The following is a 19,181-nucleotide window of genomic DNA, read 5'->3' on the forward strand; positions in this document are numbered from 1 at the left end:
GCTCAGAGCAAGCTGTCACATTCGCACTTAATGCATTCACCTAACCCCTCTGGCTGCATTAATGGGGATATAACCCCTTAGCAGGGTAACGTTGGTCAGAGTGAACCACTTGAGTACCGATAAGGCCTCTGATGGGACAGACGACCAGAAGAGAGGCAAATGGATGATCAACAGATGGACGAAGGAGATAGGAAGATGAAGACCATATAAGTAAAGTAAGTAAAGTAAAGAGGGGGGCGGGAAATAGAGAGAGAACAAAAAGGTCTCCTCGGCCTGTGGCCGAGGAGCATTCCCCCATTTGTAAAGAAAACCCTTAGTATTTTTTATAAAGAAAGTTCATGCTTGGTGATCGACGGCCAGCGCCTAAACCTTTAACCCACTATTTATAAATTTATTGTTTGGGCTTGATTGGGTTGAAAACCCATTTGTATTCAGGGTCAATCCAAATTGAGTCCCTACAATTGGCGCTGTTGGCGCCGTCTGTGGGGAAGGATTAGGGTGCTGGCCGGCGCACCAGGCGAGTGTTCTGAGTATTCGTTTTACAGTAGGTTGAAAAAAAAAATATATAGAAGATTTGACAGTAGAAAAAAAAGAAAAAAAAGAAAAAAAAAAGAAAGATCTTGATTTTATTATTTCATGAATAGAAAAAGTACAAGTTACAATCAGAGGCTCAGGCAGGTGTGTTTTACATACAAATTTACAAGCTAATACTACCAGCTATTTCTACAATCAGAGGCCCAAGTGGAGCCGCCCTAAGAAAAAACTGGCCGGTGGGAAGTGTCAAGCCGTCCCTTTATTGGTATAAAGAGAATGGGAGAGCTTGATAAGAGGTGGAGAAGAGGAAGGGCAATCATGTTTCCAGGCCACCAAAAACTCCCTTCTTGGCCAGGCAGAGCTGGAACAAAGAGAGAAGCAGATGCAGGGGCTCTGGGATACCTTCCCCCATGATGTTCCCTCGATTCTCTCCGATCCTCATGAGTGTTGGCCGTTGGAGACGGCAACACTCGAGCACCGCCCATGAGGTGAATTCGCACATCTTCCTCGTCGGGGGTGTGCTCCGAGGAAAGACGTTAGGTTCTCTAACAACACCCCTCTGGGACACCTCGAAGGGCGCCATAAGGGTTACGCCTAGACTCTGCCGCACCGAAAGCCCAGTGGGGGCTGCGGCCATACCGGTTTTTGTCAATTCCGATAACAATTCCGGCGGGGTTGTTAAAAGCGCTTGGGGAGTTGGAAGAATGTGTTTTGTTCTGTTTGTGTTGAGAGGTCCATGGATTGTGGAGAAACCACCTCCCCATTTTATATAGGGGTTGGGGGTTGGTAAGAATTAATTCATGCAGAGTTCGAAAAGAGAATTATCAGTTGGGATAATAATGAAGCTATCAATTTCCAAGGAGGCCGTAGACCGTTGGACTCGTGTTAATTCACGAGGACATTAATGAAAGCGCGTTTCGCACACCGAGGCGTCCAGCGTGGAACACGAACAGACAAAGGGCGCTTCATAAATGAAAAAGATGGGACCTCGAGCTGTAGGCGAGATCAATGCCACGTGTAAAGATCATAATCTGACCCAAAGAGGAATCATCTCCAGTAAAGCGGTCTGAGGACAAACCTCCGCTTACAGAAAAATAGAAGTGGTAGATAGAGCCAAGGTATTGCATGGTCCTCGGACCTAAACCTATGGTAAAACTACACACACCATTATATCTGAGTACTAGACAGAACCAAGGTCTTGCATGGTCCTTGGATCCAAACCTATGGGGAAACTAGATACTTACAGAAAAATAGAAGTGGTAGACAGAGCCAAGGTATTGCATGGTCCTCGGACCCAAACCTATGGTAAAACTACACACACCATTATATCTGAGTACTAGACAGAACCAAGGTCTTGCATGGTCCTCGGATCCAAACCTATGGGGAAACTAGATACTTACAGAAAAATAGAAGTGGTAGACAGAGCCAAGGTATTGCATGGTCCTCGGACCCAAACTTATGGTAAAACTACACACACCATTATATCTGAGTACTAGACAGAACCAAGGTATTGCATGGTCCTCGGACTCAAACCTATAGGGAAACTAGATACTTACAGAAAAATAGAAGTGGTAGACAGAGCCAAGGTATTGCATGGTCCTCGGACCCAAACTTATGGTAAAACTACACACACCATTATATCTGAGTACTAGACAAAACCAAGGTCTTGCATGATCCTCGGACTCAAACCTATGGGGAAACTAGATACTTACAGAAAAATAGAAGTGGTAGACAGAGTCAAGGTATTGCATGGTCCTCGGACCCAAATTTATGGTAAAACTACACATACCATTATATCTGAGTACTAGACAGAACCAAGGTCTTGCATGGTCCTCGGACCCAAACCTATGGGGAAACTAGATACTTACAGAAAAATAGAAGTGGTAGACAGAGCCAAGGTATTGCATGGTCCTCGGACCCAAACTTATGGTAAAACTACACACACCATTATATCTGAGTACTAGACATAACCAAGGTATTGCATGGTCCTCGGACTCAAACCTATGGGGAAACTAGATACTTACAGAAAAATAGAAGTGGTAGACAGAGCCAAGGTATTGCATGGTCCTCGGACCCAAACGTATGGTAAAACTACACACACCATTATATCTGAATACTAGACAGAACCGAGGTATTGCATAGTCCTCGGACCCAAACCTATGGGAAAACTAGATACTTACAGAAAAATAGAAGTGGTAGACAGAGCCAAGGTATTGCATGGTTCTCGGACCCAAACCTATGGTAAAACTACACACACTATTATATCTGAATACTAGACAGAACCGAGGTATTGCATGGTCCCGGACCCAAACCTATGGAAAAACTAGATACTTACAGAAAAATAGAAGTGGTAGACAGAGCCAAGGTATTGCATGGTCCTCGGACCCAAACCTATGGTAAAACTACACACCATTATATCTGGATACTAGGCATAACCGAGGTATTGCATGGTCCTCGAACCCAAACCTATGGGAAAACTAGATACTTATAGAAAAATAGAAGTGGTAGACAGAGCCAAGGTATTGCATGGTCCTCGGACCCAAACCTATGGTAAAACTACACACCCCATTATATCTGAGTACTAGACATAACCGAGGTATTGCATGGTCTTCGGACCCAAACCTATGGTAAAACTACACACACTATTATATCTGAGACTAGACATAACTGAGGTATTGCATGGTCCTCGGACCCAAGCCTATGGAAAACTAGATACTTATATAAAAATAGAAGTACTGGGCATAACCAGGGTATTGCATGGTCCTCGGACTCGAACCCATGGAGAAAATAACTATCTGGAGAAAAACCAAAGCGCTACTTAGAGTCAAGTTATAATACGATCTTTAGATTTATATTTGAAGGATAACAAATGGTTTCATGAGGCTAACTCCAGAATAGAATACGAATATTGAGCAGAGTACAATAGTAAAGCAAATAAAAGAAAACCTCATTAGTTAGAAGCAAAGTATTAAGTATTCAGTTTAAACGGAAAGTATACAACTCCCTTACAATGCCACTGAGGCAAGAAACAAAATGAGATAAAAAAAAAATAAAAATAAACAAATTTATCCTATGTCATATACTAGTCCCCTCAATTCAGTGGGCAAATTAAGTCAGTAAGTAAATCAAAAGGTTTGGGCCAAGGCCTAAGGGCTTGGTTTCGAAAGGTCCGTCGGAGGACTTGCCACGTCTTAAGGTATTTCCTGACCCTCGGTTACAACTTCCCCCAACGTTCTCTGGGGCTCAACCTCCTCGGACGGTAGATCAGTTAACGGTGCATCCTCGGCGGTCTTATCGTGACTTTCAACCGATGGTAATGAGGATCCCCCCTCAAGAGCAGCAGGTACAACCTCGCGAATGGCAATAGGGTAATATACCCTATCCTCCCTTCTAAGATCAGATGAGGCATCAACCCCCGCTTGGTTGAGGGCCTCATGCCAGGTTTGAGAACAGTAATGCCTGCATACTGCAAGAACTTGAGCCCAAAGGGTGGCTTCAGTCTTAGCCACCCCATCTGCGAAAGCATCCTTCTCTGCCTTTTCCACCGAGCGCTCAGCGTCTATTTTTGCAAATACCGCCTCGTCTTTGGCTCTCACAGCCTCGTCCCTGGCATACTCGGCAACACCTTTCTCATGGATTGCCTTGGTCAACTGTTCCTTCATATAGGTCACGTTCTCTTTGACAGTTTGTAATTGACCCTCAACATCTTGCAAGCGATTAGTTTGATCCTCAGCTTGCTTCCTGGCCACGGCTAGGTCAGAGACGGCGGTATCCCTGGCCTTCGTCATTTCTGTCAGATCATCGGTCGCCTTTTTCAGGTCGGCCTCAGATCTCTTAAGAGTATTGGCAGCCTCCAAGAACTTGTCACGTTCTTGCGCTAAGGCATTGCTATAGTCATCGACCTCCTCACCTAACCTGAAAAGAGCCTGGATAGCCTGCCGATAAAAACAAGTAACTCTGTAAAGAGAAAGAAAGGTACTAAGCGACAAACTTTGAATAAAGTGAATAGGTGCCAAAGGATCCACCATTCCTAGATACTTCTTAAGGTCGAGGACAACCTCTACTCCAGTCATATTTCTTAGCTCGGCCATGTCAGTGGGAAGAAGAAGAGATTTCTCCAGGGCCTCGGCTACAAGAACCCCCTCGGCTCCTTGAGATTCCCGCATCGACGCGTTATCCATCAGGGGCTGATCATGAAGCATGGCAACGGGCAGCCAAGCCTGAATCTCGGACTGCTGGCTAGCCTTCTTACTCTTCCGTTGATCACCGAGCTTCAGTTGCTTTGGAGGCCTGCGAAACCTACCCTCCTCGAGCGGGGAATGGGATTTGCTCCCATCCATTGGCTCCTTACCCTTGGAATGTCTTTTCCTTTTCGGGTCATGAGACTCGGTAGGAGGGTCTGTTACTGTGGGAGCAGAAGACGACCTAGTTTGCACAGTTAAAATCTGGGGTGGAAGTGCTGGAGGCTGGAGGCTGGGGCTGCGACTCTTCTGGTCCACCCTTCTTTGAACCGCCTTCGAGTAAGTCAAGAAGATTGATTTGGGGTTTTCTTTTTAAACCCATCTCGGCTTGAGTACCAACTCTTAGGGACTGGAGATCGGCTTCGGACAAATGAGGGTCTCCTAGATCACCAGAGGGATCCTCGGACTGATAAGCTAGGTTGAACACGCTATATTCGTCCTCAGAAGAACTCAGTTCAACCACCTCCCTTGCCTTCTTAGATAGTCCTTCCTCGGCAACCGTTACTTGCTGGGATGAGGAGGGACCTGCTAGCGGAATGCCTTCAGGTATATAAGACCCCTCAGTAAATGCAAAACCGTCTTCCACCACGGTGATTTGCGTAAGCCGAAGGTCACGAGCTCTAATTACGTGCTTCGAGACTGGGAATGATTTCTGAGTTGGGTCGCATCCAAGGATGTGATGAGCAGCTCGGACCTGGTTATCAGTTTCGTTTAGGAAAAGGTCCGACCTAAGAACGGTCTCCAAATCCGCTTTGTTAACCAGATGGAAATGACGTGCAAAGGCGTGTGGATCTGTGGCAAGAAAAGTGAAACTCTTATGGTTAGTCAACCAAATCGAATATACAGTTATAAAACTTGAGAATACTGAAACCTAAATTATCTCCTACTTCGGATGTCCTACCTGGCTCCCCCTCTACTGTTGGGCAATGAAAGCCATTGTGCCACTCTCCTAACACTATAAGAAAATCTTGAGTCAACCTCCTGTTGGAATCAGGAAGACACTGGATGAGACGAATCCTATCGTCCCTTGTCTTCATATAATATGTCTTATCCCTTAGGTGATGAAGGTTATAACACCAGTTCACATCATAGTGAGTTAGTCTCAGCCCCATTTTCTCATTCAAGATGTTTACGCACCCTAATATCCTAAACACATTCGCGGCACACTGGATAGGAGACAGTCGAAAATGCCTAAGATAATTGAGGGTCACCGGCCTCATAGGGATTCTCATCCCTCCTTCTACAAAAGCGAATATTGGGATCACAACTTCACCCTTTCTCCTCTTAAGGTACCACTCCCCTTCTTCACAGTACTTCAAACTCACATTATTGGGTATTCCATAGTCGACGATGAATTTGTTCATCATCTCGTCAGACTCAACCAACTTCTTAAACTTACCCATTCCCCAAAGATGACTAAAAGTTCTAAGAGAAGAAAAGGGGGAGTAAAATCAAGGAAATTTGAGATCGATAGAAAAAAAAGACTTACAGAAGTATGACGGTACTTTTCAGATAGTATACAAGTCCAACCAGATTCAAATCATACGCGTCAACAATTGTAAGCGCGAAAATGATGAAATCGAGCGGTTCAAACAGGTACTTATACTCCCCCTTAGGTTCCCCAAATGTAACCGCTTCCTCATAAAAGCAAAAGATCATGCCGTTAAAAGTGGGAAACGTGGTGCCGCCAAAATTTAAGGTGGGCACCCATTAAGTCTTGAAACGCTAAAAACGCGCATCGGGCAGTCAAAAAGCCGCCAGCGTTAGCACAAAACTGAAGTGGGGCGACTCGTCTAGAGAGCCCACAGGTATCAAAACCCTCCTCCCCGTCCCGTGGGCCCCATAGCATCGGCCCATCGGGTATTAGGTCCAAGGCCAACGCCGAGGAGGACTGACCAGCCAAGGCTAAGTTAGACAAAGCCTCTTTTGTGACCACGCCGAGGACCTGTTCGTCCTCGGCATTCTAAGGATAATCTTTGGGAGGGGACAAGCTCAGAGCAAGCTGTCACATTCGCACTTAATGCATTCACCTAACCCCTCTAGCTGCATTAATGGGGATATAACCCCTTAGCAGGGTAACGTTGGTCAAAGTGAACCACTTGAGTACCGATAAGGCCTCTGATGGGACAGACGACCAGAAGAGAGGCAAATGGATGATCAACAGATGGACGAAGGAGATAGGAAGATGAAGACTATATAAGTAAAGCAAGTAAAGTAAAGAAGGGGGGGGGGGGGAAATAGAGAGAGAACAAAAAGGTCTCCTCGGCCACAGGCCGAGGAGCATTCCCCCATTTGTAAAGAAAACCCTTAGTATTTTTTATAAAGAAAGTTCATGCTTAGTGATCGACGGCCAGCGCCTAAACCTTTAACCCACTCTCTATAAATTTATTGTTTGGGCTTGATTGGGCTGAAAACCCATTCGTATTCAGGGTCAATCCAAATTGAGTCCCTATAGATATAATATGATATGATATAATATGATACCTACTGTAAACTCTTTTAAATACTCCATCAATTTTTTTCCTTTTCCTTTTCTCATAGATTTTTTTTTTTTTTTTCCATCTGCCAATAATAAATAAAAATAAGAAAAACGTTTCCTTAAATGCACACTATAAATTCCACCGTTATAATAAATATCCACTATAAACCCCTTTAAATACTCCATCAATTTGTTTCATTTTTTTCCCTCAGATTTTTTTTCCATGCGCCAACATTTAAATAAAAATCTAAACAAAAAACAAATTTCCTTAAATATACACTATAAATTCTACCATTATAATAATTATCCACTATAAACTCCTTTAAATACTCCATCAATTTGTTTCCTCTATTTCCCATGTGCTAACAATGAATAAAAATCTAAAAAAAAAAGGTTGCTTAAATGTACACCATAAATTCCACAATTATAGTAAATATCCACTATAAGTTCTTTTAGATACTCCTTTTTTTTTCATTTTCATTTTTGGTAACCTAAAAGGAATGTTTTAAAATGTGTTCTTAATATCTGAGATAGAATTCTACTATAGCCTAACTTGAGTGTATATGTGTGTGAAGCTCCATTTTGCAGACTTGAACCTTGTCTCTTACTCCCCACATCCCATAGGAACTTGTACTTGTGGAATAACTATCATGCAAGGAGTATGCGGTAACCATGTTTTCAAATGTGTTGAATATGTGTAATGTGTACCATAATAAATTACAAATGCAATTTTAGTACTCGACCTAAAGGATTTATTTATTTATTTTTAAGAAAAAAACCTTCCAAATATATTTTATTGACATCTAACTATACATCTAATTGTATGGGTACACAAAATGGTAACACATGTCCCTTTGACAATGCATAAAACATTGACACATATCATTTTTTGTAATAAATATCCACTTTAAATTTTATCATTATAATAAATATCCACGATAAACTCCTTTCAATACTCCATGAAAGAAAAATGAGTAACATTAATACATTCAAATAATAGTTAAGCTCCGTTGTTTTTATTTTTATTTTTTATTAACGATTATCAATAAATCACAATAAATCTAAGAGAGAACTTTACACACATATACATTTAAGATACGTTTAGTACACTGTAATGATTATTACATGGGAATAGAAATAAGTATTACAAGGAATACATTAAGTTGGAATGTAATAAGTATTACTATTCATTAATTTGGTGACCATTTAGGAATAGAATTTTGAATATGCATCCATAATTTAGTAGAGTATAAAAAGAATGTATAATTAAATCATTTTGAAGTCAAATTTTCTAAAATACACTTATTTTAGGGTGTTCAAAATAGAGCTAATAATTAATAAGAAGGAGAATTTATTTTATTTCCTTTTGAAGATAGGACAACTAATGGCTTCTTAGGAATTTAAAAAAAAAAGTTATTATATAAGATAAATGAATAGATATTCAGTATTTTTTATAAGGAATAGTTATTCATTGTAATAAAAACATAACCAAACAACCAAATAGTTATTTCATAAGAATATCTATTACATTACAGTATCTATTACAGTCTACCAAACGTGTCCTTAGATTAGGCTAGAGTAGAAATTCTATCTTATATATAAAAAAAAAAAAAAAAACCTTCATTGATTTTTATTTTTTTGTTATTCATTTATTTATTTTAGGAATTGCTTCAGTCATCTATTAAAAGAGTATAATTGGGTCATGCTAACGAGTGCCCTTAGGGCACTCATTAATAATCCATTTTAGAAAAGTTTTGATACCACTTTTATAGGAAATGAGAAAAACTGTCAAAATATTAATTACTTTTTTTTTTTATTTCTCATAAAAATTTTTCTTTAAATGAATTATTAATGAGTACCCTAAGAGCGCTCGTTAACATTTTCTTATAATTATTATGAAAATTACACAAATTTGAGTCATGGAGCTGAATTGGTCAACGTTATTTCTGATATACTAAAATAAATGCGGAATACTAATTTGGATCTTGCTTAACTTCCAATACTTCTCGAATGCAAAAAAAGCTTAGCTGAATTAGATAAGAATAGGAGCTAGGAAGTGAGTCTCTCTGTCAAGGAGGTGTTTCTCTGTCTCTTTTCCTTTTTTTAGTTTACCTTCTATGGAAGATTTGGCCATTTTCTCAAGTGGATCATAAATAGTAGGGAAGAAGATTTGAACTCTATTTCCTCTTAAACTTATCTTTTGCATTGCTGAGTAAGAGACAGGGCGTATAATTAGGGTATATATGAAAATTTGAATATATTTTTGGCTGTTTCTAAGAAAAAGAAAAATATATTTTTAGCTCAATATATAATAAAAAAAAAATTACCTTAAATTCGTCATTGAAATTATATATATATATTTTGGCTGAATATTCATCCTTTGACCAGGAGCATCGATCTCAAGCAGATCAATTCTTAATCTTTTTTTCTTCTTCATGGCATTGTCTGATGATGTCCACGTTCCTTGCACTGGAAAAATGCACAGGTCGCTGCCACTTCTTCAACGGTTAGCTCTCTTCTCATTGGTTGTACTGTTCTTCCTCCATACCTGCTGCTATGGTGATGTTGGCACTGCAGCCCGGTATGCTCCCCCATATTTGCGTAAGTATACCCTCAGAAAACAAAATGAAAATAGTATTACACTAACTCCTTATAGCTTAAAACCATATCTAGCTATACATATAGCTAAAACCCTTCATCAATCTCACACAACAATTTTCTGATCAATTATAGCCACAACATGTTATGGATCCGATACATCTGAATTTCCATCCAGCAATTTGTTCGCGGCGTCTGGTGAAGGAATATGGGACAATGGTGCAGCATGTGGGAGGCAGTACTTGGTGAGGTGCATCAGTGCTTCATTACGACATGCTTGTGCACTAAACCAGACTATTCAGATCAAGATTGTTGATTATATCCAAGGACTACCTTCTCCCCCTTCAGCTCGCAACACCACCATGATTTTGTCTTCCAAAGCTTTTGGGGCCATTGCAAATTTAACCACTAATTCTCCCGCTATCAACATTGAATTTCAACAGTAAGTTTCTTTAATTAATACCCCTTCTCTGTTTTTCTTTCTTATTTTCATATGAATGAATGAGTTTTGTAATACATGGGACCAGAATACAAGAACTCGATTCAATCTCAACAACTATAATTGACCAAACATAAACACCCAAGTCCTAAAACAAAAGAAACAAGCTCATCCTTACCCAAAAAACAAGGCTCATCATCAGTGCTAAGGAAACAAAATTCTGGGTTTTGTTTTTTAAAGTCAGATCTGGCCAAGGCTAGTGTCAGATTAGATTTAAAATTCTGCATGCTCAACATTTTTATCTCCCATTGAAGGACCTTCTAACCCCACAACTACAAGTTCTACTGATCCACCAGCATAATTCCACAACCTTCCTTCCTTCAAATTCCTCTAGTAAAGAAGCATTGATAAAAGATATGTTCAATTTTCTAATCTGGGTGTGATTATAGCCAATATAGATATGCCATACCCCTGAAACTTCATCTAAATGATTCCTTTGTTTCTTTCTTTCTCGGTTCTAGTAAGATACGAATCTGAAATCTACTTTAATTCCTCCTCAACATTTATTCCTGAGTTGAAGTTAAGGATGAATGAACTTTTAATTGCTCTAATGCAGTTGTTTTTTACATAAAAATGGTGTTACTGACTATCAGCTGCTTGTTCTTAACACTTTTTTTTCCCCTACCTTTCTTCCTGTTCAATAATTGTATCATGAATTTCATATATGTTTCCTCTCTCATATTTGGAGAATAAGAGGCAGAAAACATATATCCAAGATGAGATTCTTGTTTTTGTTGTCCCTCAATTCCTATAAGAGATTATTTGTTTTTTGTTTAATTAATTTGAAAAATTGCAATATTTTGTATAGGGTCTGATATGTGGGAAATAGCAAGACTTGGATATCAATTCGTATTAAGCTTTGATTTGTTGGATTGAGTTCTAAATAAAGTCCTATTTGAGGGTGCTATACAGAAGTTTGAAGAAGAGTGATTTTTTTCTCCCTTTTTTTTATATATTTTTTTTATGTAAAGAAATTTCTCCCAGTCTACGTATTTGTAAGCAATAGCTATTTATAAATAATTAAAAAAAGAAAAGAAAAGGCAATTGCTGTTTGAATATATTAAAGATTTTGAGTTATGTGGCAAAATTTAAGTACAATACTACTTAAATATTGTTTCTTAGATTTCTCTCTTGAAAGTGTATTTTTATTTAAGTATAGTTATATAGCTAAATTTTAAAAGAAAAAACTATGAAACATTACATAAATACTGTATTAAGTTCTGCTATATGTGATACTGCTACTATACCATCTCTGTATTCATATTTGTTAGCATATTACACTCGAGTCCTTCTAGATAAAGATATAGCCAGGCAATCCGGTAGAAAATGCGTGAGTATTTGAAGCTTTTGATTAGTCATTGCTTGGTCTGTTGGTTGTATGGAATTTTTTTTTTTTTTGCTTCCCACCCAGAGCTATTTGATTAGCCATTGATTATTGATGGTATTGAATTGTCTTCTTCAACAATGCTTAAATATCTGCTACCTCAAGGCCTGTCATTATTAAAATCTACTTTAACTTAACTAAAATACAAGTCAAAGGGCATCTCTTTCTTTACCACCGAAGTTTCTTGCGTGCTTCTCGGTTTTTGATAGCTTCCGCGTGAGTTCTTGTCCTCTGTTTTGTTTTGCTGCGGACGTTACCAAATCCTTTACGCAAAGAGCCAAAGACAAACGTGTGGCTGCGGGCATAGAAAACGCCGTTTGAATGGTATCCATACAGTGCTATTAATTATTATCCTATGATAAGGAGTGGATGGTAGAAAGAATAGTGTTTTTTAAATTTTTTTTATAAGGATGGTGTTGACTGCCGCATATTGTCGCATCTCATTCCGGCCCCAATTTTTTACCCGTGGATACCCATATTCAACCCCAACTTTTTATTTTTTATTTTTTACAACACTTCAAAAATGAAAAATTACATTTTATTGCCATATATTATACTTCACAGTACACTTTGCGCCCTAAACTTTTCAAATACACGTTTTACACCTTAAACTATGACTATCATTATACTTTGCACTCTAAAATTAAGTTTGCCGTTAACTTAAATAGAAAAGTATAACATCAAGTGAAAAGACCAAACTGCCTATATTCTCAATCTAAAAAAAAAAAAAATTACGTTTTACCATCCTAAACTATATTTTTAATTACACTTTGCACCATAAACTTTGAATTTCCATTCAAGTTAACAGCAAACTTGCTGTCGAAAAGTATAATAACGGTCATAGTTTAAAGTGCAATTTGTACATTCGAAAAGTTTAGGGTACACAGTGTAATCTGGGGTATAGTTTAGAGTTGTAAAATGTAATTTTTAAAAAAAAATTAAAATTAAAAAAAAAATACACAAGCCACTAACCACTTCATCCTTCTTTGTTACTCTTTAATTATAAAAGTTTTCAACCCCACATCTTTTCAAATAAAACACTCAGAGCACATTTGGTACACTGAATGGAAATAATATTAGGAATATGTGCGTACCCAAAATATGGTTATTGGGCTCAACCTCTACTTGGGCTCACAATTTATTTGTATTGTGGGTTTTGGATTTCTTACTATGGGTGGTTCTGCGCTCGGCAACCCAATTACGCTCTTGTTTAATCAAACTCCTCTCTTTATCTCACAGAGTTGCTCATTTTCTATCTTAGATTGATAGCTCTTTCTTTCTCTTAGGACTCTCTCTAGAATTGCCAACCCCTTTTTTCCCATTCTTCTCTCCTATTTATAGGCTAGGATAAGTGGAGTTGCTATGCTTACTCCCCCTTGTTAATGGGAATGGGGGTCCAATTCCATCATCTTTAGGTAGGCGTTTAGGTGGGTGAGGCGGTAGTGGCATTGGAACTGGCGGTAGTGGCATTGGAACTGATTCCCACCTCCGAAATCTTACTCGGCAGCGACATTACCAAAGGCAATACCGTGAAGTGGAGACATCGTTTTGCCGAGCAACCACATGTCCGACCAAGTCGAGATTGATTGGGAGTAGTTCGCTTTTGACATTCAAGGCAAAATGGTCCCGTTACGTTTATTGGGCTCACATTGGGTCTCAATGGATGTCTAGATCAAGGTCATAAGTCTGGTGTGGATAGAGCTAGATGGTGTATCTCATGGTCAGGGCCTAAGGCCCAATAGGCTTGGGACCCTATCTAGTATAATGTTACAAGCTAGAGTCCAAGGCCTAATGACCCTGGGGCCATTCCCAGTACAATAGCCCCCCCTTGATTCATGATCGGCTATCGAGAGTGAATCAAGGACCATCTGAATATTGGGGTCCTCCCAAAAGCTTGATCGTCAACTGTCAAATGAGCAAAATGGCCATCAATGCTACTTTAAAAGAAGTGTTGCACCAGGCTGTCACTAGGACTGTACACCCAACTCGGATACCCGACTAACCTGAGCAACCCACCCGAACTAGAACCAAAAACCGCTCGAACCGACCACTTGGACGATTGGTGGCAAGTCGCTACCCACAGAACCCGACGCCTTTAGGTCGGTTGGCGGGTTTGCCCTCCCAAAACTCAAGCAACTCGACCTGATCAATAAACCCAGAAACTTCCGGTGATATTGGAAGGTTCTTCGACGAAAACATACAAAATCCGGAAATATTTGGAGTTATTCGGCAAAAATTTACTTGAAACCAAGCAAATTGGACGAAATTTGGCAAGCAAAAGGGACCTGTGTTAGTTACAGAGCCTACAATTTTATTCTAGTCATCTACACGACAAGTAAATGATGGTGAACCACCCATAAACCAAGCAAGTTGAAACCCATTAGATCCGACGAGATCTGGCGAGATCTTGTTGTGATCTAGCCAGATCTCAATGAATCCGGCCAAAATAGCGGCACCGGCGATAAAAATGGAAACCAACCGTGCAACTCGAAAACCTGACACGACCCGAACCAACCGATCCGACTAGCATTCTGGTCGGTTTCGGGTTCTGTTTTCACCCACCCAAAAGTTTAGGGTCGAGTCCGGGTCAAGCACAAACCTGTCTTAGCCCGACTCGTGGACACACCTAGCTGTCATGTTTGTCAGTAATTATGGCCTGACGGTTCGTGAACCATGCCCACGAGTGTAGGGGTTACCAATAGGGATCAAAGGGGTTTTCTCGCCTCCTCCTCCATTAAATGTTTTTATCCTTATAAATAGCTCCTCTTGATTTCCAATACCACTTTTTGCATTTTCTCTTCTTCAGTTTCCTCTTTACCCAGCACACTTCTTGAGCGTAGTTTTCCTGTGAGTAAAACCTCCAGCCCAGATCATCACTTCTTAGAGCCCCCAGTAAGTCTTCTTTACTCTTTCTCCTTCTTTTAGTTTTTCCTTACTCTTAAAGTCTAAAAATGGGTTACTCTTACCTCCTTTCTTCTGAAGCGTCTTTGGCTAGCTTTAAAGCAGCCTATGTCGTTCTTGGAGATTTCGATATCGCCTACTGCCATGAGGGTGATATTTCTCTCCATAGGCATTCCAATTCAAACATCGTGTTTTCCCCTTTAATGGCTATTCTTGAGATGGGGTTAGATTCCCCGTGGACCCTCTTATCATAGGTACCCTTAGGTTTTTTGGCTTATGCCCCGAGCAACTCCCTCCTAACTTTTACCGAGTGGTGAGTTGTGTCAGTAGATTAAACCAAACATTCGAACTGCAATTAAATTACCATGACATTAATTTTATGTATAGTTTGTGCGGCAACATTAAGTCCGATTACTACCTAAAAACTAGGGATATACGACTACAGCTTATATCATGCCTTCCCAACTCCAACAGAAACTCGGTAGGAGAATTCATCTAGGTGAGCAGAAATTGACTTGCCAATAAGCTCCCCTACCCATTTTCGCTGCATGACATTGGTCGGTATCTAATACTTTATTCGTTTTAACTTTGATTCCTTTGCTAAGTTTATTCACATATGTACTAACCTGTCCTTTCATTGACTTATTGCAGAAGGAAAAAGATTTAAACTGGACCTCAGAGTTGTGCACGTGAGGGATCTCAATTTTGTACTTAGGTAAAAGATCTTTGTGCACATGAATGAACAACTCTGAGCATTCCATCTAATACTCGGTGTTAACCCTATGTACTCTACCTGGCAGCCATTTGGCCTGGCTTTGCTGGTAGATAGCCCTTTTCTCTCTTTCATCGATGTTTGACTATTAGGGAAGCTCGGGATCTTGGTCCTAGGTACACTACTGTAGAGGACTGTGCCCTAGTGAGGGACGAGTCAGCTAAGCGCATGTCTCAAAGCTGTAAGGTTCACGTACCTGTTGAAGAGCTGAAGGCTCCAGCCCAACCAACGAGCCAGAAGAAGCTAAGGCCCATCAAGATGCCAAGATGGTAACAAGGCCAAAAATAACGGTTGACAGATTTCTGCCCAGCACTCGTCCTATAGCCCAGCCTCAATAGCCTCAGGGTAAGGACCGTACTCCTCCTCCCCCCTCTGTTAGCCACACTAAAAAGAAGCAGCACGTTGACGATTTGCCGCTCAGGCTCACAAGTGATGCCGTTCTAAGACCCCACCTCGGGCATCGAGCGTGATCGTGATCCCGAAGTCGATGGGTGATTTTCAGCAAACCATCCAGGTTGGCACTGGTGAGGTGTCTTCCTCTCAGTCTGAGGTCATTTGGTAGCCCAGCTTTAAGTTCAGGGACGGGCCTCTGCCAGCGTCTGCTAGCATAAGAGCCTGGGCCCAAGGCCAAGGGGGGCGGGTGGCCCAGAGCTTGGTACATGGCCTCCTGTTACCCAAGGACGTCCAGTTTTTCTCGAACGAGACCGAGGAGTCAATGGCTAGGCGGCTACAGTGGCACACCATAGCGGTAATTCTCATTTTTTCACTTTGACATTTATTTTGATGCATGCGTGTTCCATTCTCCTTTATACTAACCATTAATGCAACTTTAGGCCACGCAACTGACCCACATCCTCGACAAGAGGCTAAAGGAGCTCACCGAGGATGCTGAGCGAGAGAAGGCGCTGAAGGACGTTGCTGTTGCTACTGTAAAGGAGAAGGGCAAGGCTGTTGAGGCTGCCAAGAAGAAGGCTCAGTCCTTAGAGAAAGCCTAGTTGGTGGCGGAGAGGAAATTGGCTGAGACGGAGGACAAACTGAGGGGTGTAGAGCTTAAATTAGCGGAGGCAGTTAACTTAAACCTGGCCCAAGCTGATGAAATTGCTGACCTGAAGACAGCTCTTGAGGCTTGTGAGCGTAAGTGGTACAATGAGGGCTTCACGGATGCTGAGAACTCTGTGGAGTCCATTGTCCACCAAGCTAGGTTTCATGGGTTCGGGGAGGGATGGCTGGCAGCCCTTCAAGTGATGTGAGTGCCCGAAGATTCCTCACTGAGGAGTCGAGAGCAAATCCCATACCCGGCTCCTCCTCTCCCTATTTAAAGTCAGCTGATGCTGCCGACGAGGAAGATACCCCTAGTATGAGGGAGCTGGTGCAAGCAATTGATGCTCATGCAAAGATTGTTGATCTCAAGATCACTAGCAACCTTAATATTTTCGAAGACATATAAGTTCAGCAGCCACCAACTAAGGACGTCCCAGAGCGGCAGGCCAATGACGCGACCCATCTGCCACCTATCGACCCTTCAGTCTAATAATTATGCTTTTGCTTGCTTTTATTTATCCATGCATATTTTTCTTTCTTACCTGTTCAGTTTGCCTAAAGTGACCGGGTTGTGGTGACAGAATAATGATTTATTTCAGTCTTCTTTCTGTGTGTGAACAAACATTTGGTTTATCCGTATTTATGAATGTTTGCTACTTAGTTATTCTTTTCTGTCGTGTTCTGCCTGCTTGTTTCTTTCTTTCTTTTATGTATATATATTCCTAATGACCGGGTAGTCTGATCACTGTTTCCCTCTGAATGGTGATTAAAACTATTTTCTCATTTGCCCTTAAAAGGATAAATTATATCTACGCATGTATAATGATCGTGACTGCCTAGAAGAGGTCACCTATGTCTAGAAAGAATTGACTCCTCGGCAATAAGAATTGAATTTGATCTAGTTTGACTTGTCTAGGAAAATTTAGTGTAAGGTAGTTACCTTCCCATGGTTGGGATTGAATCTAAGAGGTCGGTTTCGGTCTAGCGAATAATTTGATGTAATCCCTATGTGCTCGGTATCTAGAATATAATTCGAGAAGCAGATTTTTATTCTTGGAATAGATTCTCGTCCTTAGATAATTTTTGAGATTATGTTTCCACCTGTCAGGTGATAAAAATCGAACTGAGAACAGGCTTCCAATCCTTAGATAATTTTTGAGATTAGGTTTCCACCTCTCAAGTTATGAAAATCAAACCAAGAACAAGCTTCTGTCCTTAGATAATTTTTGAGTTCTCGATTGTTGGCTGAGGATAATGAGTTAACAAAAGACATATAAGTATGAATACACATGCATGGATAAACATCACTTTTGTATTAATTAACAATATGCATATATAACATTACACTCAATTCATACCCTCGCATACTGATAATCAGTGGTAGAATTTTTTCAAATTGTGAGCATCCTATGGCCAAGGAAGTGGTTTCTTGTCCAGGTCCTCCAAATAATATGCCCCTGCGCCCGCGATGGCGGTGATTCTATATGGTCCCTCCCAAGTTGGTGCTAACTTCCTTGCGTTGACATCTCGGGTATTCCCTGTTACCTTTCAAAGTACCAGACCTCCCGCTCTGAATTCCCTTTTCCTCACGTCCCTGTCGTACCTCCGGGCAAGTTTTTGCTGATATTCTGCCAGCCATATCTTCGCTGAATCCCGGCATTCCTCCAACAAGTTCAATTGTTTCAGCATCAACTCCGAATTCTCGACGAGGTTAAATCCCGAAACCTGGGCACTACATAAGTTAATTTCTTCTGGTATGACTACTTTCGCTCCATATGCAGGGGAGAACAGGGTTTCTCCTGTAGACCCTCTCGGAGTTGTTCGGTACACCCACAGAACATTAAGCAACTCCTTTGTCGACCTGCCTTTAGCACTTTCTAGCAGGGTCCACGTTATGCTTGTGAACTATGAACTCGGGATCTACCTCGGGCACCTCATACGGGCTCCAAGCAAACACATCTACATTTTGCATAATGAACTATAGTATCTCTACCCTTTCTTTGTCCTCTACACTTGCTTGTATCAGAAAACTCCTGTCATCATCCGACAATATTCTTACTCTTACCAAGTACTCGACACGACTAGTTCCTACTTCTTCTTGGGGTTCCTGTAATTGCTATAAGGAGGCTTCCTTGGTTAACTCCTTTTGTCTTATTCCCTAGCCAACTGCGGCTGCCAAGCAATGCCTGGCGACTTGCTGGTTACCCCTCATTATAGCAACACCTTGCTCTGTGCGAAATTTGACATTTACGGCAAGGTGGACAGTACTTTCCCCATCGTATGAATCCATGGCCTTCCTAGGATCACCATGTAAAGAGAAAACGAAGCGACCACCATGAACATTACAATCACCTCCTTGCCTTCCATATTTACAGGAAGTGAGATCTACCCTTCCGGGATCACCATTCGTCCATCAAACCCTATCAGTGGCGTATCGTACTTGGACAGATCTTCCTTCTTCAAGCCAAGCCCCCTGTATAGGTCTGGATACATCACCTCGGCACCACTCCCCTGATCTATCATTACCCTTTTTACTACGAAACCATTTATCCGGGCTATAATCACCAAAGTATCATCGTGTGATTGAATCGTGCCCTTCAGGTTATTGTCATTAAAAGCGATGTGTTCCTAAGTATACCTCAACTTCTTCTCGGCTAGTTGATCACCCGTGCAAATTTTCGCTGGTACCACGGCCAGTACCCCCCTTTTGCTGGACACTTGAGTGCCTCTCA

At 40.9% G+C, this 19,181-nt stretch overlaps 1 protein-coding gene across 2 annotated transcripts; it reads left to right on the forward strand.

Moving 5' to 3' along the window:
* The first annotated feature begins 9,359 nt into the window (after window positions 1-9,359).
* On the forward strand, window positions 9,360-11,428 carry LOC111987817 (EG45-like domain containing protein). Of its 2 annotated transcripts, XM_024019559.2 has the most exons (4): window positions 9,360-9,491; window positions 9,643-9,855; window positions 9,988-10,294; window positions 11,160-11,428. In XM_024019559.2, the coding sequence occupies exons 2-4, from the start codon at window positions 9,690-9,692 to the stop codon at window positions 11,164-11,166; spliced, it is 480 nt and encodes a 159-aa protein (XP_023875327.1). In that variant the 5' UTR covers window positions 9,360-9,491; window positions 9,643-9,689; the 3' UTR covers window positions 11,167-11,428. The 2 variants fall into 2 exon arrangements, with proteins under 2 accessions (XP_023875327.1, XP_065635858.1); XM_065779786.1 differs by lacking the exon at window positions 9,360-9,491 and having other exon boundaries at window positions 9,551-9,855.
* The last annotated feature ends 7,753 nt before the right edge of the window (window positions 11,429-19,181 follow it).

Source organism: Quercus suber, unplaced genomic scaffold (assembly GCF_002906115.3).
Source record: "Quercus suber isolate HL8 unplaced genomic scaffold, Cork oak 2.0 scaffold_217, whole genome shotgun sequence".
NCBI lineage: Eukaryota > Viridiplantae > Streptophyta > Magnoliopsida > Fagales > Fagaceae > Quercus > Quercus suber.